This window comes from Oenanthe melanoleuca, chromosome 3 (assembly GCF_029582105.1).
Source record: "Oenanthe melanoleuca isolate GR-GAL-2019-014 chromosome 3, OMel1.0, whole genome shotgun sequence".
NCBI classification, from domain to species: domain Eukaryota; kingdom Metazoa; phylum Chordata; class Aves; order Passeriformes; family Muscicapidae; genus Oenanthe; species Oenanthe melanoleuca.
The window spans coordinates 102,308,702-102,332,330 of record NC_079336.1 but is presented as its reverse complement, the minus strand read 5'-3'; the positions used below and the strand labels follow the sequence as shown (position 1 = coordinate 102,332,330).

General features: G+C 44.4%; 1 protein-coding gene across 4 annotated transcripts in view; it reads left to right on the top strand.

Annotated features, from left to right (window-relative positions):
- Window positions 1-23,629, top strand: part of PAK5 (p21 (RAC1) activated kinase 5) — a 158,715-nt gene that overhangs the window by 114,786 nt on the left and 20,300 nt on the right. For all 4 annotated transcript variants that reach the window (XM_056488973.1, XM_056488972.1, XM_056488975.1 and 1 more), the window contains one exon: window positions 6,844-7,058. In XM_056488973.1, the coding sequence (XP_056344948.1) occupies window positions 6,844-7,058 (215 nt within the window). The remainder of the gene's footprint in view (window positions 1-6,843; window positions 7,059-23,629) is intronic.

Sequence of the window (23,629 nt, the reverse complement as noted above, 5' to 3'; positions counted from 1 at the left end):
AGATCCCTCTAGGTAACAGCAGCAACTTAATAATAAATAAACACAAGACATGACCACAGGACTCACCTACCTCTGGTTTGAGGTGCTCTGCAGGCAGCTGCCCTCTGCTTCTTGAGTGTCTCCCATTTGTTTCCATCCTATCCATCCCATCTGGGAGTTAGGAAAGTATTTAGGAATATTGTATGTGAAAAATCAAACAGGATTTCTCCTTTTGTCACCGTAGTGTCTCAGGCCTGAGCTGAAACCAGTGTGGTTTTTAAGGGTCTTTCCATGAACTTTATTGTCTTCACATTCAGTTCACTCTCCTTTTCCAGATACAGCTTTTGGTTTTATCAGCTGAAAAATAGGGTAGTGATCTCTGTATTTTCAATTAAAAACAGAGATAAATTCCTCTTAAAAATGTAGGCCTGCAGGCAGGGTCATGCTTCTTTTTTTTGCAAAAGAAGCTCATGCTTCATGCTTCAGAAAGGAAACTCCAAACTATTGCTGTTGCTGTTTCTTATTAAAGAAAAAAAATAAACAATTTTCCTCATTTTTAATGGTTTTATTAAATGTAGTAAATATATATAAATGTATATGAGGTGTATAGACACACAGATATGTGTTGGTCTCCCAGCAGAAGCAGGAGCTTGCACCAGTGTGAGCCGGAGGAGCACCAACATCATTTTTACCTCTCACTCACAGAGGATCTCTCAGCGATTTGTGCTGCCATCAGTCCATCCCAGACATTTGCTTTCTCCTGGAGATTGAGTTTCAGCCCAGCTCACATTTGTCTGAAGCCCTGGCTCTGCAGGCTGCCTTGACACGTTAATTTAATTTGTGCTTCTCAATTCATACTCTCTCATTCACGATCAAATATCGGGAAAGGTTACAATTAATCAGAGCGGGGGAACTGAAGCCGCCAAAGCTAATGATGTATTGCTGCATTTGGGTTGCTCTGGAGGGGAGTAATTGAGGCCCTTGTGTTACACAAAACTATTATTAGTAAGTAAAAATTGCCAAAAGAAAGCAGCCTGCACCCATCTCCCCATTTTGCAAGCTGTGTCTTCTGTCAGGTTTCTTAAGAATGAAGTATTATATTAACATGCCTGCCTGTAAGCAGGTTTTTTGGCTGTGTGGCTAACTCGGGAGAAAATGTGCCTTTTCACAGGACCTTTTCACAGCCCTTGCTGCTGCCCCCCACTATGGGCTCACAGATGATACTCAGCATGCATGGACGCAATTTTTACAGGCTAATAACATGCCCATCTGCAAGGGAAAAGGGCTCTGCTGCTGCTTGCTCAGCTGAGGAACCACAGGGAATCCTTGCAGAAAATACAGGCTCACAGGCTTAATGCAGTGTGCACTTCCTAATTGAAAATGAACTGATTGCTGGTTGTTTAAAAGCAAACACGTTGCTGGGCTGAGGCAGACAGTGAATGCAGAGCACCTCCTGAGGGAATATTTTCAGCCCAGCCCGTGCTAAAGCAGCAGTAAGGTGTGTGTAGGAAATCCTTGCAGGCTTGCCAGGGTGGCTCAGGGTCATGGTGAACACACAGGATTTCCTGGGGTTAGTGGGACATGTTAACTGGCTGCTGAAATGCCACAGTAGGGCTTACATATCTTTAGTACAGAGTCATTAAAAGTTCCATTTTAAAGTAAAAATTCCCATCTCACTTCATTATTCTAGGTGTTAACTTTGTGAGGTTAATGTGTGTTTTTATGTGTTGCAGAATTTCACACACCTTTGCTCAGGGTTATGTGGGGTCATCTGGGATGGCAAGGGATGTTGTCACTGCTTAAGGGATGCACTTGGGACACTGTGGTAGTTTTCAAGATTACAAGACAGGAAAGGTCATTCCAACTTTTGTGGTCTTTAAAAGACAAGCTATTTGGAGGGGGAGCAAAAATTGGTTCTGGCTTTTTTATTGGGAACAGAAAACAGGGCAGAGTAAAATGGAGTTCTCTCTTATTTTGTAGGTTGAGAGGATTACTCTTAGGATATGATAAAAGATACAGAATAGCATTAACCTTAGGATTGAAGTAATCCTGTTTTTCATTTTATTCCTACTGCCTTGACTCTAAATTGCTGCAAATGCAAAAATTTGTTCTTTGTGGACAGTAACATAAATCTGCTTTCAGCTTTTCAGTTCATCAGTCTTGGAGTATCCCCTGATCCCACATACAGGAGAGAGACAACTCATGGAAACCCCAGAAACTTTTGAGAGGGAACAAACTTATGACTTCTGTGTGAGGGTCACAACCCTCTATAGAGTGTGAGCTGGCAGAGCTTTAACTTCTCGTGGGAGAACTATTGCTGGAAATCCTGTCCTGAGCACAGATTACCATGGAGGAGTCTGAATGGGCTCCCCTGGCACCCAGGATAGTACTGCCACCCTCCTGCTCCAGTGTGGGACTGTAGGATACTTCTTGCTGGAAAAACCCCTCCATCTGTGGCTGGGGGGCAGCACAATGATAGTGCAGTAGCTGACAGAGTGGATTTATTTGCTGGTCCACATCACACACCTTGCATGGGCATCATCTCAGGAAATTTCCTCTCTGGGGATCTGATCTGTCTGTGAAGGACATGGTTGAAATTTGGACTAGCCCAGGAGCCCGTGGCACTGTGATGCTCAGTGAATGACTTCTGTGCATCGAAAGGAGTGCAGTGCAAAGGAGCCAAGTCTGGCATAGATCTAGCAGGCAAGGTGTGCTGATTAGCATGTAATTTGATTTGTTAGGCACTACAGTAAACAGCACTGAGAGCAGAAGCACTGATTGCTCTGATAGCACCCTCTCAGCATTACCTGGTGCCTGCAGCAGCCAGCTGGAGCTGTGTTACAGCTCCTCAGCAGGCACCAGCAGAGTTGGCACTGCTCCTCTCCCGGGCAGAGACAAAGAATAAGACAAATACTGCAATTATAGAAGGGTTTGGGTAGCTATCTCCAGAGCACAGCTCACACATTTCTCCCACTGTCTCTGCTCCATCCCCACTCCCCGGTGGCACATCTGGGACCAGCACTGCTGTGGGTTACCCAGAAGAGGTGGTGCAATTGTCTGATTTTCCCCCCAGTACTAGTAAGTATCATGTCCATATTTTTTCCATCATGGCTTTGGTTAAGAAGCTTTGTTATCTCCAACTCTTGTGCCACAGTTGGGCTGTGGGTTGAGGAGCCCTTGGCATGGCAGCCTGGAGCTGAACAGGCTCAACTCCTGGCTCTCCCATTTAAGAGTAGACTTGCTTTAGGTGTCGTGCAGTCCTGCTCACTGAGTTCATTGCTTGCTGTCACTAAAGGACTGCCTGCTTCAGACCTCACACTTACAAGCACACAATTAATGTGCTGCATCATTTCAGCATAAGAGTGAGTAAAGTTCTTCCATGGAAGTGTCCCACTGAAGCACTGCAGTGATGAGTTTTCCCTGTTTTTCCCCAAAGCCAAGCCAGCTGCCATCAATAGCAGCTGTTGTTAGCACAGGTCCCCCAGTCCCCTTGTGCCAAGTGTCACCTTGTGCCTTGTGCCATTGGAATCAACCAGACTGTCCCTTGGCAAAGCACGTGCAAGGAGAGGACAGACATCCTGGTTGTGCTCATCCCACCAAAATAGCAATAAATTACAAGTACAATACCTCTCATTTCCTCTCCTTCTGTGGAGGTGAGCACAGGAGGAGCTGCACAGAGAGGTGGCATTTGCTGAGAGCCCTGGCACAATCAGGGCTACGTTGGAGGCTGTCAGGAAGAATTAAGTTAAGGGTGAGTGCTCTGGCATGGGGATGGCACAGAGGCTGCTCTGCAGAGCTGCTCTGCAGCCTCTCACCTCCCTGTGCCTCTGATAAAGGCTGCCCTGTTGTTTGTGGGATGTTTTCCCAAGTAATCCCATTAGGAAATTAGAGGTTCTTAATAACTGTGAGAGGATTGCTGTTTTGTGTGAATGGGTAGGTGCCTGAATGAATTTCATACATTTTGTGATCTTGATACAAATTTCATAAGTTTTCTGCCTATCTTGGAAAGCTCCATCATTTCTCTTTCAAAGCACTTGGGTTATTCCTAAAATGGCTTTAGATGTCTTAGAGAACATGTATTCACTAACTAGGGATGTTTTCTGCTTCCACGCCTGATTAAATAAGTCCTTTATTTTTTGCATCGTGTCAATAGAGCTATGGAAAAAATAAAGTCATCTCTCCTTTTTTGAAGTATAAGGACCAAGCACATCAATGGGGACTGAATCATACAAGCCCAGAGCATCAGGTTTCACAGACTTGGCTGCCCCAAACCCTCATCCTCAGACAGCTGAGGAAAACAGGCAGCATCATTTCCGTTCTTTGGGAGAAATGAGGGGAATTGAATCTTCCTTGTTACTGCTGTGTATGTTACAGTTCTTTGGAGGGACTGTGCTGAGGGGAGGTTGGCTTGCCTTTGCAGTGAAATGGAGGTAACTTGCTGACTGGTATCTGTTGAGTGAATGTGCTGTTCATTTTAAAAAGCAGTGTACACTGTGCTAGCTGATGTTATTTTAGTTACCCGACATTGTTTGGAGCTCTGGAGGACTTCAAGCATCCAGCAGCTGTGTTGGGATGCAAGTCCTGTGGGAAACCCTGGCATTGATCAGAGAAAAAATACATGTCTAGAGCTGATGGTTTAAAATGTTACTCCAATAATCTCATGGACTGCCATCCCTGAGGGAGAATGAAATCAATGCAGTGCCATTGATCTGCAGCTGGTTGTGATGTGGGGAGCCCTGAGGATGAGCCCTGGTTGGGAGCTACTGCCTGACCTGCTGGCTGCTTCTGTTTGAGCCTGGAAAATGGATAATCTCTGAACAGAGACCAGCCATGGTGGCTTTGAAAGCATGTCTGGGAATGCCACAAGGTAGCCAAATGCACCAAAGAAAAATAAAACAATTATGATGCTGGAAAGGGAAAAAAGCCACATATCAAAATGATTGTAGGAGATTTTGGGAGAGGAGAGTGAGGAAGATACCCAGGTTAACAGTGCTGGAGACAGACTGTCAAAAGAGCAGGAGATTTTGGGAAGTTAAGAGTAGAGCAGAAAATGAGAGAGGTGTGTGGAAGATGAGACCTATAAAGAGAGGCCAAAAGAAGTCTGCTCTGTCTAAAATAAATACACACAAAGGAGACAATCACCTAAAAACGCAGGGGGAGACTTACAAAGCAGCCAGCAATCCATTTTCAAATAATGGATTTAATCTTTAGATAAACTAGTGAAAGGGAATAAATACCTGATTTATCACCACATCTTTTCTTAGCTGCAGCAGCAACACAAATATATTTTCTTCTCTGAGCTTCTCCTCTCCACCTCCTGAATGAGATCCAGGGAAGCACCTCTACAGCTGTGATAGAAGAGCAGCTGCCAGCCTCCTCACCCTGCTGCTATTTCAGACAGATTCTGCTCAAGTGTAAGGCCAGCCCTGCTTGAGATGGCCCAGAGAGCAAGGTGGAGGACTGTTCTGAGACAGCAGAAAGTAGGCAGAGAAATTTATCCTTGGACCAGGAATTTATCCTTGCCTTGCACAGCAGATTTCTGGAGTCCTCCTGCTTCAGTAGAGCTGTTAGGCTGCACTTTGTTTTAGGGTGGGACCCACCAACCCCAAGAGTTAATGTAAGTTGTCAGTGTATTGGCTTTTTCCTGTGCCAGTAGAATGAGCAAATACTTTTATCCCTCTCAGTTTGCAGCTCATGCCTCCTTCCATTTTTCCAGTGAAACTCGTTTTGCTCCAGCTGATCTATTAGCCTGTGTTCCCTTGTGTGCTCTGAAACCCTCCCGCTGCCTTCTCTGTGTTCCTCATGAAGGCCAAAACAGACAGGAGGAAAGCAAATCAACTCAGTCCTATTAGGAAGTAACAATAAAAATTTACTAAAACATTCACTTTCTATAGGGCAAGAGCTGTAACAATTAGCTTTACCAGGCAGCCAGGCCATCCCTGGTTGATCCAGTGATGGAGAACCTGGGAAGGTCATATTTCCTCCAACAGCCTCCAGCTCCTTGCTTGTGTAGGATTGGAACTCCTATCTCTTCTCCACACCACCTGCAAAGGAGCTGATGCTCCTTCCTGGACCTTAAAAGGAGTAGGGCTGTGATGTAATGAATTCCAGCTAAGTCTGCTGGCCAGGAGCTAGGGACCTCTGCCCATCCAGGTGTAAGCCCAGGTGCTTTGGCTCTCACAGCAAATCATTTCTCTCCTGAAGAAGTCAGGCCATTATATTTGTAACAGCTGATACCTTATGCTTTTTTTAAGCAGGACCCTTCACAAATGCAGATGAAGGTTCTTGGATAAGGTTGGAATTAGGTCTCTCTGTTTTCATCGCTGAAATGGCACAGGAGTAATTCCCCTTTGGGTGCTGCTAGATCTGACCATGGCAGAGCCAGGCTCTCCTGTGGGATGGGTTGTCTTTGCTCCAGGATCTGGGGTAAAGATTTAGGATGCAAAGCTGTGCCTGTATTTGCTCCCCCTTGTATCAGGGCACAGCTCACCATTTATCCCAAGTGCTGTCCTCGGAGCAAAGCCACCCACTGCTGCTGGCATTGCCCTGAGCTTGTTGCTTCCATGGGGTGCAACTTGCAGCATGAGCAGAGAGAGGAGTGCAGAGTAAGACCTGGGGCCTCCTCTCCTGGGAATTTCCTTGTTTCATGAGGTATTATGAACATATGTAGTAAGAGACTGGGTTAGTTAAGGAGGCCAGGTAAGTGCTTGTCTCACATAGATCTCAGTGTGTGAAGTTCATGGAGGTACTTGGCTAATGACATTTACAGTTCCCTGTGAAGTAGAAAGAATGGCTGAGGGTTGCAACAGAGTGTAAACACATGGCTCTTTTTCTTTTCTTTCTGTTTCCCTCTGACTTCTGCAGATCTTTCCACCATGTTTGGGAAAAAGAAGAAAAGGCTGGAAATTTCCGGCCCCTCCAACTTCGAGCACCGGGTCCACACCGGCTTCGACCACCGGGAGCAGAAGTTCACGGGGCTGCCCCAGCAGTGGCACAGCCTGCTGGCAGACACAGCCAACCGGCCCAAGCCCATGGTGGATCCCTCCTGCATCACTCCCATCCAGCTGGCTCCTATGAAGGTACCATGCTCAGTCCCCTGGAGCCCCTCAAGCTGCCTTTAATTGCATTTAATTGTCACCTTAACGAAGCAATGCCAGCAGCGTGTGGGTATTGCACATCAGCTGTCCTGGGAGGCTGGGAGGGAGCTGCAAATCCAAACATTCAACAGCAGAGCTGCAAGGAGAAAAGGAATTCTGTGTGTAAAACTTGTGGGAGTGTCTCAGAAGAGCGTGAGTCACGGGTCTGGCAGGGGCCGAGCCTTCACGCTCCTGGGCTGCAGAAGAAAAAAGCCACAAGTCCCAGTGGAGACCCAAAATGCTGCTCCTCTGCAGCATAAAGCTCCTTGATAATTAATTTAAGAACAGTGCTTTAGGCAAAGGCAGTTTGGAGCAAGGGAGAGAGGGAAAAGTACACCAAAGGAAAGAAATTAAATTGCTTGTTCAGCCAGGCAAGGAGCTCAGGGAGGGATCTCATTGCCACTCGCTGCTGCCTGCAGGGGTAGGACGTGGTCATGGAGCTGAGCTCCTCAGTGGGTGGGAGAATGAGGGAAACAGCCCCAGGTCATGGCTTGGGAGGCTCAGGCTGGTCACCTGGAGAGAAAACTTGGCTTAGAAGGTAAGAGCAGCATTGGACAGGGAACCATCAGAATTCCAGGGTTTGGGTAGACCCGTTGATCCTGATTCTGCATTGTCTCTGGGACTGCACATCCTGACATCCAAGTGAATCATACCTGTGGTGGTGGTAGCCTAGCCACACACCTCTCCCTGCCATGCAGCTGCAGAATAAATTTAGGATCTCATTTTCATGTGGATTTTTCTGCAGCAAGGGAAAATCAGATAATCCTGAGAGCATGGACTCTGTAGTTATATTTGCTAAGTGCCCTTTGCTAAATTTACATTTGCTGCCTGCTCTGGAAGGGCACTCATCACTTGCTGATCAAGTCTGCTGGGTGCTGCTGCAGGACAATGGGGATAAAACCAAGGTCTTCTTTTTTTTTATATCTTGCTGATAATAGTGGCCCAGAATAATGAGGAAAAAGGTAGGTAATCTTTTTCCTGCTGGTGGAGGAGAGCAACTTTGTTCCACAGCCCTTCTTAACACCAAAAATATCTCTGGATATTTTGACATGAATACATGAAGATGTTTTAAATTGGGAAAAAAATAAAAAGAGTTTATTATCTTGCAGAAATACCCTCTCTTTCCTGCAGTTCAGTTCTGGAGCTATAAATCCCTAAGCTTAAAAAGTTTTAAACTGCATTACTTTTCTCAGCATTAGAAAGATTGTATGACTCTAGGTCTTGGCCTACAAATGCACGTGTGCAAGGCTGGGTTCATGTCCCACTGAAATAATACACAGTGAAGGATCCAGCCCCAAATAGGAAATTGGCACATGTTGAAGTAGAGAAAATCACTGTTGGTTCTTTCAAAGAAACTGTAAATTCTTGTTTTTCTGTCTGTGTATCTGGCCTCTATATATGTGCATATGCCAGGGATGTACTTTTCAACTAAACTGTCCTGTGCCAGGAAGGGCTGGGGCCAGGAGCCAAAATGTGGCTCCCAATCCAAGCTCATTTTTCCAGGGAAGCCTCAGGCCATGGTGGTCCTTGATGCCACCTGCATCCCAGAGCATCTTCCCAGAATATGTGTCCCAGGGACAGGATGCCTGCAGCCTGGTACCCTCACAGGACTGAGCACAAAGCATCTGCAGAGACACCCCCAGGAAAGAGTTTCTGTGTAGGTGGAAAATGTGGATTTGGAAGGAGGGATACCCCAGGCTGCAGCTGATTGCATGCCCAGAGGTATAGATAGGTGAGGCCATCCTGTTTCTTTCCCTCTCTGAGACTCAGTTGCAGCTAATTGGGCCTCCATAACAGTGCTAGAAAGTTTTAATAGCAACTAGGAAGCCTTGGCTATCAACTGAGAATTGTTTTTTAACTCTATTGCAAGATACCACTCTACTGTATATTTGTTAAAAATTAACATGCTTTGTTTTGATACAGCTTGACTTACAGAGGGAAGCTGAATTGCACTCACTTTAAAATTAAGAATATTTAATGTTGCTAAGCTAGTTCAGCATAAACATTTAATTTAGACAAATTTTTAATGCGTGCACTTGCACCAGTACCTTTAGTGTTTAAAGGGTATTTGACACTGAGGATTTTATAACTTTACTGAGGGCTGTAGATTTAAAATGCACTTTTATATGTACTTGCAGTTCATTAAGATAGTAACCAAAGGTTCTGAGGTCTCAGTATTGTTTAGAACTTTTTTCTTTTCCACATAACAGCTGATAGTTCAATTAATGCATTGACATGAGGCAGAAGAAGGTTCACAGTTGTGCCCTGAGTCACAGTATTAAGTCAGGCTGAGACATTTGGCCAGAGTTACTTCATGCTGTGGTGTCAGGTCAGCTCTGTAACTCTGCTCTTACATGCTCCTGAATTTCTTTTCCATTTAATTCCTTCAATATTGACTGTCTTTGTGGTGTGAGGCAGAATGTTCCTCCTGATTGGTGCTCCTTCATGACTGGACAGTAGCACAGATCAGAGACAGACTTTGACAGCACCATTCCTTGGTTTTGAGACAGAACTGGTGTTTTCTTGCTTTAGGCTTCACCCAGAGCTGAGGCAGAGGAAGGGAAGGACCTTTCTTTGAGTTCTGTAGGTTTTGCAGCCTTCTCAGTGAGTGGTGTTTGCTTGTTTCTCAGCCTGCAAAGCAGATCTGATGGTGTGTAGTGTATCCCTTTGTGCAGAACTGATAAATGATAAATACTCTCACTGCCCCCTCTCTGTTCAAAGGCAGAGCAGCAGTGATGATGATGAGGCAGCACCCTGGGCTCTCAAATATGCTGGGGGATGTCATCCCCTGCCTCTGTTCTGGCTGGGATGAAAGGCTCGTCGTGCTTTGGCACGCGGGTGCTGGCGGCGTGTCATGGAAACATCAGCCTTTGAATCCAAACCTGAGCTGACTGTACAGATCCATTCATTGCAGAAACAACCAGAGACAATAATGGGATTCCCCTGCTCAGTGTGGCTGACCCAGATACCAGCAGAGGATTGTGGATTTCAGGTGCAAGCACAAGTATAGCACAGCAGAAAACTTCATGAAAAATAGAACAGTGGTGATCTTGATAGGTTTGAGAGGTAGAGACAAGGAGGGGGTGAAAAAAGGCTGATTTTTCACTGAAAACATCCCTGCATGAAAAATGTGAACGATCTGTGTCTGCCTCAATTTAAAATAGGCTTCATAAAGTCTGACATCCTGATGCCAGGCCTCTTGGTCCTCTTGCTTCAGTATTTTGTAGTTTTTCCTTGTGTACTTGGAGCTCATGGTTTGCTGCTTGTTCTCAGCACACAATGTGCTTGGCTTATCTTTGCCTTTATGCTGCACAGAAGCTCCAATTTGTTACCACCCTTTGATTTTTGGAAAGCTTCAGAATCTATAAGTAAGCAAATACATCTCCACTCCATTCAAAATACCAGAAAAACAGACACCAGAACCTTTATTCTGGGGATTTTTGCCAAAAGAGCTCATCATAGGCTTTGTAAAGATGCTCCATTAACATTCTTGAATCCCTGCTGCTGACAGTGGGAGCAGGAAGGCACTGAAGACTTGTTAAAATCCCTTCCCATGTTTCCTAGTGCAGGGAACAGCTGAGCATCCTCACTTCTGTCAAGTTACTGGAGGGAAAAATGCCATTTGTCCCTGAAAAAATACCATTCTGTGGTTATTTTTTAGTTGTCTCTGCTGCTTCATGTGTCAGGCCTCCACTGCTATGTTTTTTTCAGTTTCTACCGATGCATTTCAGCCTCTCTCCTACAAAGATAAAAAAAAGAATCAGAAAATGAGTTATTGGTTGTGGCCCTTTCAATAGCTGAAAATCAAAGTTTTTGTTTACTCTGCATGAAGGCAGAAGTAAAAAAGTATTTCTCTTCCCCATCCTGTTAAAATTTTCCCAACAATGATATTCAAGCCTCATTTGAGGTGACATTTTTTCCTACATTTACATGCATCCTTGCTTAGATGGAGGATACTGTGCACAGTGATGCTGAGTGGTCAAATACTTCAAAGAGGAGATGAATGAGTGTTTTTGTCTGGGCTTGAACAGTCAGAAATATCCAGATTTCCTTAGAAAACCCCCATCCCTCTCTTCCCCTTGTCAAATTGCACAGGGGAAGTGCCTGACCAGGAAAAGGAGGATTTAGAAATAAAGAGCTGTTCAGAGGCATGGGATGCAAGATGGACAAAGCAGTATTGTCCTGACCTCTCTTCCTCACCTTCCCAAATTTTTGCTTCTCCTTGTCAACTCCTGCCAGGACAGGACCTGGAAGGATGCTGACATCTCGTGGGCCTTCACTGTAACCACATCATGAGAAGTCACACTTGGTTCTTAATTCCACATTTTGCAGTGGCATGCTAGGTCTGGTGCTTTCTCAGCTGGGAGAGGGTAGAGGGGCTGTCTCCAAAAAGGGCAGAAGCCAGCAGCCTGCAGCAAAACACATCCTGGGTGCAAGGAAAAGGTTTTGCTAACAAGCATGGTTCAGCAGGACAGCAGCCAGGGGGGACTGTGGGATCTCAGCCTTTGGAAAGGAGAGGGCAAAATTTGATGGACAGTGCCCTTTAGCCTGATCAGATTTCAATGTTAGCCCTGCTCTGGAGGCAGGAGTCCCTTCCAGCCAAAGCTCTTCTGTGATTATCTTCATCTGCACATGATTATTGTCAGATCTGCAATTGTCCTGTAAGACAGTCCCACTTCCAGTTTATTTTGATCACTGAACAGGAATGCATTTGCAGCTACATGCTCCTGGAAGAAAATACTGCCACATTGAAGTGGAAGCTTTTCTTTCAAAGGGATCATGCTTTACCCTTGAGTGCCATTTGTTTTACTGTGTCTGTAAATGACACTGCTACTTCAGTTACCTCTGTTCCCCCTGTACAGATACAATACAAATATGCCATCTAGTGTCCATGTCTAACTTGGTGTGAGAAGAGCCAAATTGACAATTTTGTGTAATCTTGCAGGAATTTAGTCACTGTCCGAATAGAAATGAGCCTCAGTATGAATCAGTGCAAGAAGGTTAATATGTTCTCATATGTTACACATTTTACATAGGAAACTCTTGGATTTATTTCTGATTGCCTGATTTCAGAAAATTACAGGTTTTATTTAAGTCCTTTAGAAGAACATTTGCTGCCTGTGAAGTTGATTTCAACAATAGAGTCAGTGTTTAAAATCATCTGGACAATGCCCTCAATAAAAGGCTTTCAGTTGGTCAGGTGGTTGGACTGAGTGATTGTTGTAGCTCCCTTCCAGCTGAAACAGTCTATTCCATTCCATTCTGTTCCATTCCATTCTAAAGGAAACACCTCTCCCTGTGATGCTTTAGCTGATACATTCTCAGTTCTTCTTTATAGTTTTCAGTTTCTGGCTTTCTGAACAGCAGAGTTCCTGATCAGCAGCTCTTTCATTTTCACCCAGTTGTCTTCTGTGCTGTTGAAACATTTCATCCAGCCTGATTTTGACTTTGTTTTTCTAGAGCCTAGTTTGGATAATCAAAAACAGCATCATTGTCATTTCAGACTGACTCAAAACACAGAATATTCCTCAGCTTTTCAGTTCAGAAAAATAATTGTACACATACTTTTTTTGATCAAGATATTGGTCCTTTACAACAATCCCCCCAGGTTCAGCAAGGTACATTTGGAGTCTGTCTGCAACTGGACTGTGAATACCAACACCAGGGTTTACATGCAGGGCCTGGCCATCCTAGAGAATCCCAGAGGTTGCCAGTAAAAAAAAAACTTCTTCTAGAACACGGAGTAAATACTGTAAGTGACAAAAAAAAGTTTTTCACATTCCATCTTATTACTATCCTTGAAATGTGCTCAGATGAAGCAGGAGCAGTGCCTGCAGGAATGTGGTTTTCAGAGGTGTTGCTGTAGCTGACAGTGGATGCAGGACTCCACTTTGCTCCACTTTGGACTGTGAAGACAAGTTCAGCACTGCTCTAAAGCCTTTAGTCCATCATTCTGCCCCTCTGCCTTGGAGGGGTAACACATGGTTGCCTGCTGATCATGTCCCTCATTTGAAAGGTCCCTGACATGCCCAAAAGAGCTTGTGCTGCCAGTACTCTCCTCCTGCAGGCATTGGAGGCAGGCTCACACCTACACCTGCACCTGAGCCCCTCTGAGCTCACTGACTGCTTCCCTGAGGGAGTGTTGGAGTTTGCTGTCTGCAGGGAGGGGATCTGAGGAAGTTCTTCAGAAATCCTTTGTCATCTTAGCAATCTTTGTCCATACAATTGTTGACACTGATTTGAATTGGTCCACTTACATGCCAAAGGAGTTACTTTACCTGGACCTGCAGCAATCATGGACAATAATACAGATCAACATAGATTACAGACTTCTGTGGGTAAAAGCTGTCTCAAATATTTAGTAAAAGAATATTCTTAAATGCATCAGCACTGAGATTTTATGTAATATTAGTGTTGGAGGAATCTTGCAAGAGTAAGCTTTAGTCCTGGTATTGAGGGCTTACATGGATCAGCAGAACTTTGCAGTACACTAAAGATTGAAGGTAAACTTGGAGTTCACAGTCTACAGCTGCTGAAACACACCAACCTCCTTTAGAGCTCAAAACCCACATTATAGTCTACAGATTAAAGGGCCAAACTCTCATGCCAGCATTTCAGAAACTGAATGTGGTCTCCTCTGGGAACACCAGACTGGGAATACTCTCCAGGTAGCACTTTATAACCTGAAACAAGCCAGGAATTAGATCCTGACCAAGGACACTCATAATCAGGTTCTTTTTTTAACATGGAAGTTGGTCCCTGAAGACAAATCTATAGGACACTGTTCCAGTAACTCCTCTGGCTGGCTTGCCTGTCCTGGAAAATGAGCCACACTCGCAGCTTGCTGCCTGGAGGTGGAGGGCTCCATCACTGCTCCATGTGGCTGTGTTGTTTGTAGCTCCTTCCCATTTGTTCAGCCCAGATTTTTACTCCAAAGCCTTCCCTGTAGTGATTATAGTCTCCCAAGTGCAGAGCTTGGACCTGGGAAGGACCAGGCAGGTAGAGGTGATGCTTTGGGGTCCTTCTGGAACCTGTTCCATGGCCATGGTCCCCAGAGCAAAGCATGGGAAATAAACAGTGAGGTGTAAGCAGTAAATGCTTTCCCCAGTAAATGTTTGGAAAGGCTGGGTGTGTTTTACCAAGATCAGTCACACAGTCCAGCGAGCTCCTGCTTGGCTCAGCTGAGAAAGCTGGGCTCACATATGCTGGGAGATGCCTTGTATGTTCCATGGATTAGCCAAGCCTCCAGTGGTGCTGCTGAAGTCCCTCAGATCTGAAGCTGAGTTAGAAATTTCTCTGCTGGTTTGGTCGGTGGCCGGCTCTGGGAAACACTAGGTGGCAGCAGGGAATCTCTGGAAGTTCGTATCCATGCATGCCAAAGGCAGACCCTGACAGCTGAAGTAAGGACCACTCTGCTTGGGCATCCTGATGGCTTTTGCTCAAGGCAGATGCTTTACCCGGCGTAGTAACAGGTCCTGCAGAGGGGATTTCCGCATAAAATTGGTCCTGCAGAATCTGCAGCCCAGCTCAGCACTAGGGCAGTGCTTGCTCCTTCCATCTCATTCATCCATGCAGTGACAGTAGTCGTTCATTGCACATTCTGCACATCTCAGTGACAGACTTGTCCCTAGGTCTGCTATTAAACTTGGTTTGAGCCCTTCTAGTGGCCCAGAACAGAAACCAGATAGGTTACAGTCCCACTAAACCATGTGCCATATAATAGAAATCTTTAATGTCCCTTCCAATCCAAACCATTCTGTGATTCTATAATTATAACCAAACAGCCACATTTATTCCATCCCAGCAAAGTTTAGTTCAATAGAGTCATAGGATCAGAGGGGAAAAGCTGTTGCCAAGCAGCTCACTTACCTGTGGAGCAGAAGCTCCAGGTATAAATGTGCTTTTTTCTGTCTCCTGCTCTGACATGATTAGATCTGGGCTTTGGTGGCTCTCTAGGAATTTAAAAGTGCTTTGCTGAGCTTTCTTTCTCATCTTCCCCTTCGTGCAGGATCCAATTACACCAGACAAGCGCTGTGTATTACCAGGGAACAACACTGACTTACCTGCAGAGACTTTTAAATACCTTTTCTGTTGTCTGTGGGATGAACTGTGTGGGTCAGAAAAAAAAGGGCACTTCAAGATACAGATCTTTGGAGAGAGAAAAGTGAATGAAAGAGAAGTATTTAGGGTGAGCATTTCTGCTTTTTAATTGCTGACATCCAACAGGCATTAGTAGTTAGCTATCAGGATCACACAGTTAAAAGGATAGCATAAGATTGTGAATTTTACTGAATTTTACAGTTTTGTAGTCTGAGCAGAACAGTAATTGATATCTGTGTCATAGTTTGCAGTTAATGATTCTCACTGAGCATAGTGCTAGTGAAGATCCTTTTTGCCAAGGCTTATGCTTCCATGTGAAGCAGCACTTTCCAGGAGTGTGGGATATATAGGTGTAGAAATCTGATTAAGCATAGAGCTTTTAATGAACCACCCTGGGAAAATGCTCTGGAGCAGGAGGTGAGGTCTGACTCCCATCCCACACCCCAGGCTGGAGGAAACAGCCCCATTTCTCCTTTATCAGCAGCATCTGTACTGCCCTTCTCCTTCTGCCTGAGTCCCCGTGCTGTCTGGCAGGGTTGGAGGAGGGAGGGAGCTGCTCTATGTCAGGCAGATTAATTTATTAAGCGTGTCAGGAGCAATCTGCCGCTGAGGACAGAGTGCACTTGGTGGCGGCGCAGCCCAGCAAATCGAATCAAATCGAGATTAGCTAGAAATGTTTGAGCAGTTTCTTGTACACGTGGGATTGTCCTGCTGGGCTGGGCTTCACCTCTGCTGCAGAGCATCCTCTGAAATCTCCTGCCTCACTTTGTTCCCATCAAGGAGATGTTTGATTTGCACTTCTCTTTTGCAACAGGGAATAATTAAATTGTCAGCCGAGGAAGCTCCTCGTGTCTTTTGTCTCACCTGCCTTGTAAATTTGACCTAAGCGTTAGATTTCTGTACAGGAGCACTTTTTGCTTCATGGCCATGTTTGCAGATGAAAACCACTCAGTGGGAGTTCCTTAGGATATTCCTATGGCTGCATTTCCATTTGATAGCGTCCTTGAAAAGGAAAAGTAATATATTTCCTTGGAAGAAAGAATGCTGCAATTTACAATACAGATGAAATTTGTTGTGGTTTTATTTTGCCAGTACAAATTCCTGGACTCCCTGAAATCAAGGAGTGAGCTTTCAGGAGAGGATAAGTCCACAGTAGTCAGAGACATCAGTCAGATTAAAAAGTGCCCCTTGCATGTGTGTGGCCAGGAATGCACAATTTTAGAGTTTTAGGAAGAACCTTGAAACGTTCTGATTTTTTTAATGCCGTAGGACTGAGGCATTTTCTGGCACATGGCCGGCTGCAGGATGATTTCTCCTGCTGTACCTTGACAGTGCCTTCCTTGCCAACATGGGCAGAGCTCTGCACACATCACCCTGCCCTTCCTCAGGGTGTCAGTCCCAAATTCACAGAGACTGTCCCAATCCTGAGCAGGGCTCGTGGGCAGCGAGCCCCATCGGTCTGCAGTGCTGGGGACTGAGGCACCCAGCACTCACCAGCATCTTCTGCTCTCTGCCTCTGCCTGATGATTTATGGAATGGGAATGTAATTCACAACCCTCTGCATGGCTTGCAGAGCACCAGGAGCTCCTCCAGCCGGCCCCACACACTCAGAAACTGAAATGTTGGCTTTGTCTTCAAGCACCTGCTGTATATAAAGCTTCCTTTGCTGTGGCAGATCACAGCCAAAAGTAATACAGTTCAAATTGTTTCTTCTAAATTAACAGACTGTCAAAATCCTCATTTTAATTAAAAGCAGGAGATGACCCTGACCACAGTGGAGTGACCCAAGCACCTCTGCCTTCCTGAGCAAGTGCCCCACTGTCAGAGCTGTCAGATGAAGGCAATTACTTCCCGAGCGTAAAATTTTATCACACTGGAATTGACTTAAATATTTCAGAAAGCTCAATCAAACTGAAGCCAGAAGAATCTTTCACTGAGGAAAAAAAGGCACTGGGATCATTAATTGGGTTAATGCTCCATCAACCTTGCATTTGTTAATGGGCATGTTTAGGGCACGAGGGGAACCTCATCCAGGGAAATTTCATCTGATCTACAAAGATGGTTTGTGCTGCAGTGAGACTTTGTGAATTACAGGCTGTTCCTCTCCTCAGCTTTTTTAATTGGGGCCGCTGGTCTAGAGCAGGCTGCATTCCCTGTGTGCAGTGCCCTGTATGTACCATGGTGGTCATTATGGTAAATGTACAAGTGAGTGGGGCTGGGAGGGTGGGGCACTGGATTTCACCACAGCCACCCTGCAGCAGGACTCCTCTCTCCAGGAAAATCCCACCCCAGCCCTTTTGTGGCCCTTACAATGAAATCTGTGATCGTGGTTGTAGAAAGGCTTCTTTTAAATGCCTTTCAGCCCTGGGAAGATTCACACAGTGTTGTGTCCCACCAGTTCCTAGCACCAAACACATGTGGCTATAGAATACTGACTCTGTGCCCTAAAACCAGTGGTAGTGGCTGTCTCAGTGCCAGCACCGTGTGGGACACCCACAGCTCCTGTGGAGTGTAGCAGTGGGTTCTCAAAGTTGAAGTATTTGGGGAGCTGGTGGGGAAGTGTTGCTTAATTCTTGCAATTTCTCATGCCTTTGTTGAGGAAAGTGGGGTTTTGTTTTCCTCAAGCTACCCCCACATAAAAACATGGAAAAAAAAAGTCTAGATATTAGAGGTAAGGATGATGATGATTGTGATGTGACTGCAGAGAGCTCTGCATTCATTTGGGATAGCCCCAGCCCCTGTAGGCTCCTCTTGCTGTCCCACCTCCTGCAGAGAAACTCCCAGTTTCTCTGGGGAGTGTTCGCACCAAGTTCCACTGGGCAGCAGGCAGTTCATGTAGCTAGTAACATCTTCTACAAGTTCATACCTGGTTTAGGATGCATTTTTGACATGCACTTTCCTGTGAAAGTGGTGATGCCAGAACTGAAGAAGAGGCATCAGGATTGCCACCAGCCCTTGCTTCATCTCCTGTTGCCTGCATTGTGGCTGAGGATGAGGAGCTGTAGTGCAGGAGGCATCATTCTCACATCTCTCTAAGTACATCAGTAGTCCAGGCACAAACCAACTCCCAAGCCCAGATCTCAGAGTACCAGTGAGACACTGGGGCTTCAGTGCTTTTTATTAACTGCCCTTGATTCTGTTATTTTTTATTTGAACAAAAACCTGTGTAAGTCACACACAGCCCTGCTTGTGCACACTTTGGTCCTGGAGCTGTGACGTCTGCTCCTGCCTTGATGTTACAAAACTAAGAGTGGAGTTGTGTTTCTTGGAGGGAGGTATTTCTGTCATCTTCCCCAAATGTCCCCAGCTTTGCTTTGTGTTTTTTAGCTGGCTCCAGAGTCAGCCTTTTTTGGAAAGCTCTGGGGTGCTGCTTCTGCAGGATTTCTCCCATGACTGCCATGGGATCCTATGTGATGTGGAAAGCACATCAGCAGTTGCTGACCATGTCTATACTTCAGCAAATCTTACTGAATTTGCTTTGCAGCTTCCTTGGGGGAAAGAAACCCAATTCCAAAAACACAGAGGCACTGGCAGATGACATGGCTTTGAAAGGGGGAGAACAAGGTACCTGGTCCTGCTGATTCATCAGGCTTCCCAGGTCACTGATCTTTCTCTCTCCCTGCCAGAAAATATTGATTTGGCAAAGCAGAAAAATTTTACATTGATGAACAGATTTTTTCCAGTATTTGGACAAAACATTTCAATCTTTAGTGTAGTTTGATACAGTTGATACAGTTTTTTAGTTTAGTGGATCCACTCTGTGCACTGTTGTGCTGAAACACAAAATTCCTGTGACTAATGTTTTTGAGGAATTTCATTCTGTGGGACATGTTGCTTTTTCCTTTCCATCTCTGGATAAAAGAAAATTTTGAAGGGTCCTAAATCCTATGAAATAGAAATTGCTTGGTTTTAGGTTTCTCCACTTCTCTCCCTGAAGTGCTGTTTAACCCCTCAATAATACAGACACTTCTTCTTTCAAATTAAAACTTTAAAGTCACATTCCACTAATTTTGTTGTGTTGTGTTATGCATCTCTGTATGCATAAAGGTTTGTATGTATATAAATGTGGTTTAAGTAGGCCGAGAATAATTACTTTTATCTTTTAATATTCTCCAATAGAATTTCAAGTTACATACAAGAAGCATTTTCGTGTATTTAAAAAAAAAGGGAAGTTACTAGAATGTAGATATTTCAGTGGTGTTTTAAAATTTAATGTTATGTTAAAGTTGCTATATTTTAAGATGTCTAAAGAATTACCAGTGAATGTGATTATAATGAAACGTTGCTCTTGTTGTTATGGAAACCAACTTTTAAAACTGCTGTGCAGGGTGAGAAATTACACGGTGCCATTTTGGTGAGCCCTTTTTTTATCATTTTCCATTATTTTGCTTTTGAAGAATTTTAAACAGCTGGCACTAGTGTTGTTAAGCATATTAGACTGCTCTCTAGCTGTACCTTTGTTTTGAACCAGTGATTTGGAGTCAGCTCTGGTGATGTGCACTTCCCAGACATGGCACATCCGGCAGCACCCATGGGCTCATGTCTGAGGGCTTCTGCCCTCCCAAAGGCTGATTTGGCTGAGTTTTACTTGGGGGGGTTTGCATTTCTCTTTAATTTCTGCTGTGCAGGTGAAAGGTCCTGTCTGAGAGCTGTCCCAAATGGGGATTTATGGATCTAGAAAGGGATTAGAGCAATTCATGAGATGGGATCATGGCTCACATGCTTAGACACTTCATGGCGAGGGGCAGGTGACTCTGTGCTATAGAATTTGTTCCAGGGAGCAGAGACCCAAAATCCTGGCCCAGCTGAGTCATCCAACAGCACTGCAATCTGCAGAATGCCTTCCCCAGGGAGGGAACTGTGGGATACCAAAACTATTACTTTTTTCTAATATTGGTTTTATGGAGAGAGTGAGAATTTACGGCTTTGGGAAGGAATTCATAACAGAAATGATATAAACTCTGAGGCTTCCAGGTGTAAACCAAGCTCTAAATTACAGACTTCAGGAAGGGATGTTCTGACATACTTTCCTGTCTGTTGTGTATTCCTTGTGACTAACTCTGAGTAATAGCTGTTTTGTAGACAGGCTGTAGATCAAAACTGGAGCAGCTCCCACAGGACACTACTGGAGGGTGCAGAGTGATAAATTACTTCATATCCCATCCAGCATCATTTCTCACGATGGATCTGATGAGTTCTTGTTGAAATGGCTTCTCTCCAGGCTAATCTGTGTGCCACAAGTGCCCTAAACTTCCCACTTCGGGGAAAGAGAGGATGAAGATACAGAAACATTTTTTAGTCCTTTCTCATTAAGCTTCCCCATTCAGGTGTAATTAAGGATTCAGTGGAATGTGGAAGGATTGGGAGAATAATTCTGACACTGTCATTTGGAAAAGCAACTCTGAGGTTTGAATTTGTCCTCAAGTGAATATTCCATGGAGAAAAGCCTTAAGTGCCCAGTGGAGCCATTTATCTGAAAGCAGCAATCCCAGGTCCTGCTGCTGAGCCTTAAAATTCAGTCTCACACACAAGGGAAAGGATCCACCTCATGTTGGCCCTGGGCTTCTGTTTTTGCCTCTTTCCAGGAGTTCTAAGAGACTCCATCAGTTTTGGGGTCACAGAATCACAGAATGGGCCAGTTTGGAAGGGACCACAGTGGGTCATCTGGTCCCACCTCCCTGCTCCAGCAGGATTATCCCAGAGCACATGGCACAGGATTTCAACCAGACACTTCTAGAGTATTTCCAGTGAGGGAGAGCCCACAGCCTCTCTGGGCAATGTGTTCCATTGTGTGGTCACCTGCACAGTAAAGTCTTCCTCCTCTAAGTACTTTTTCTTCTGTTAAGAGTAGATCAGATGCAGATCCCCTGATACCTTTGGCTGCAGCTCTAAAACCTACAGGGAAAGACAGAGTTTTCCTTCTGAAGTGATGACAAGGATCAGTTTTTCTCTCCAAGTGCATTCATATTTGTTTACACTGGGAGTAAAATGTGGTGTCATGAACAGAGCTTCAAATACTTTGAATGTCTTGCAACACAAGAAAATAAATTACCAACACATCCATCACTTAGAATTAGATTATTCTGACCATCTGTGCTTTATCCACCTTTTCTTAAGAAAAAAAATTGATTTTCAGCTGTGCCTTTAGTTCATGTATAATGTAGATGAGGGAAGAAGCTAGCTAGAGGCAAAATCAGAGTTTAGATTAGCTGTTTATAAGGGCGACCTTTCCTTAAAACTCCATTTTTTTCTCCCTGCACATCACAGAGATTTAAAATCCCCATTGACTCCTGAAAACACAGCTCTGGGAGGACAAAGGATGATGTATTCTTAACGAGTGTGTAAAGTATAGTAGTTCTAAAGACAATAAATGCAAGGTCGCATTAGGGCAAACCAGTTAATTACCCACTTCATTATTGTCAAGGTTAATACAGTATTTGAGCTCAGAAGCTGTTTTTCATCTCCTCCTGAAAACAAGGCAAGACAGCCTCTCTCCCAGACAGATCCATTATAGCTTATCAGGGCAGGACAGGCCGCTGCAGAAGCACCATGAAGGATGTGTGCTGTCAGCGGGCTGCGGAGCAGCGCCCAGCCTGTCCGGAGAGCAGGGGGAACGAAATGGGAGCTGCAGCTCCAGCCCTGCCTCACAGACACTGCCCCATTGATTTCACGGAAACTCCCCGGCACCCCTTCATCCGCGGGAATATCGATCGCTCGGAAATTCACAGCGCGTGGAAACCGTCCTTTCATAGACGTGGAGTATCGACCCTCGGCCAGCCTGTCCCTGGGGAGCCCTGTGCCCCTGGAAGGAAGGGCTCCATCCTGCTTTCCCAGGTGTTGTACAGCTCCCATTACACGATCTCAGCAGACACAACAAAGCCTCGGGAATCTCAGCCCATCAAGCTTGGCACAGAATACTTTGCTTTTATCTGCTTTGGCTGCAGCAGCTCTGAAAATTCCTTGCATTTAAAAATGCAGAGATAAGTAAGCGGTTAAAAAAAATTCAGAAAACAATCTCTGTCAATATATCTAGAATATTGAGAGACAGAATCCCCTACTCCTCCTCACATTTTTTTTCAGTTTATAAAGCCTTTAAAATTAGAAAAGCTAGTCTGGTTCCTATGACACTAATTACCATAATATCACTTTCCATGATAGCCCTTTTCTGTTTCATTTTCTTTCAAGGTTTTTGTTTTGCTTTTTAAGTTAGATCTCAAATTTCCCATCATTTGTGATTCCTGCCATTGCATGTATATCCCATGCATATCCAAACTCTGCTCACTGATACAGTGCCCAGAGTCCACAATCCCAAAACAAGACCCCACATCATCAGTCCAGCTTTTCCACCGAAGTCATTCCTTGGAAACTGGGTACTTCTTTTGGACCTGGCACTAACATTAGGCTTTCAGGTTTGGGAATTTGGGCCATGGTTATGGCAGCTCCCTTTCTCAGGCTTCTTTCTGCAAATCTGTGCTTCCCAGAAATCTGGGAAGGCCCCAGCACACACTTTCTCTCTAGTGAAGTCACTTCAGGACAAATTAACATGATACAATATATGTTTTATTCTTTATAACATCTGACTTGATTTAATTTTTTAATTCTGATGCTCTGCTCATTCTTACAGAGCAATTTCTTTTATTACTCCTGTACACCAATACTTTCTTTGTTTAATTTGTTTTTTCAGCCTAGTCAATGGTTCTGCCCACCAGGGAGTTACAAATTGTACTTTAGAATTGTGTCTGAACATATTAAATTATATTCAGATAGCAAAACACTTGACAATATCTAATATTTCACAGGGTCTTGCTGAAACACTTCCTAAATTTTCTTCTTGATGGATGCTACAGTTTTGTTTTTTTTATAAGAATAGTGGTAGATATTTCCTTGGAAAAGATCAAGCTAGTATAGACTGCCTGACAGTCTGGGGGCATCTCACCAAATCTTTCCTTCTGTATAAAGGAAAGACAGCATTTAAAAACAATCTAAAAGAAATAGAAATATTGTTGTTGTTGTTGTTGTTGTTGTTAGCAATAAATAAGTATCATAATTTATAAGAGCTGTTTTTCATAGAAACAGAGCACTGACTATTCAGTAGAAAGTGTGCCTCTGGAATAGGTAAGTTTTATCCTCCCTTTGTGCTGGCCATTTTCATTTTCTCATGGAAAATAATGTGAAGCCAGTAGGAATTGCAGCCATCACACTTGCAAGTCACTGTTTGCCAGTGATCATCCTTAAAATGCTGGGATAAAAGAAAAGGGGTTTAGTTCTTAATCCCCTTAACTTCATCAGTCAGGATAAGACAGCACTGAGGTCCCAGAGCTATCCAAGACAGCTTCATCAGGCTGGGGCTTTGGTGGCAAATGCTTTTTTTAAAAAAAAAAAAAAACAACAGAATTTCCTATAAGATCATTTTA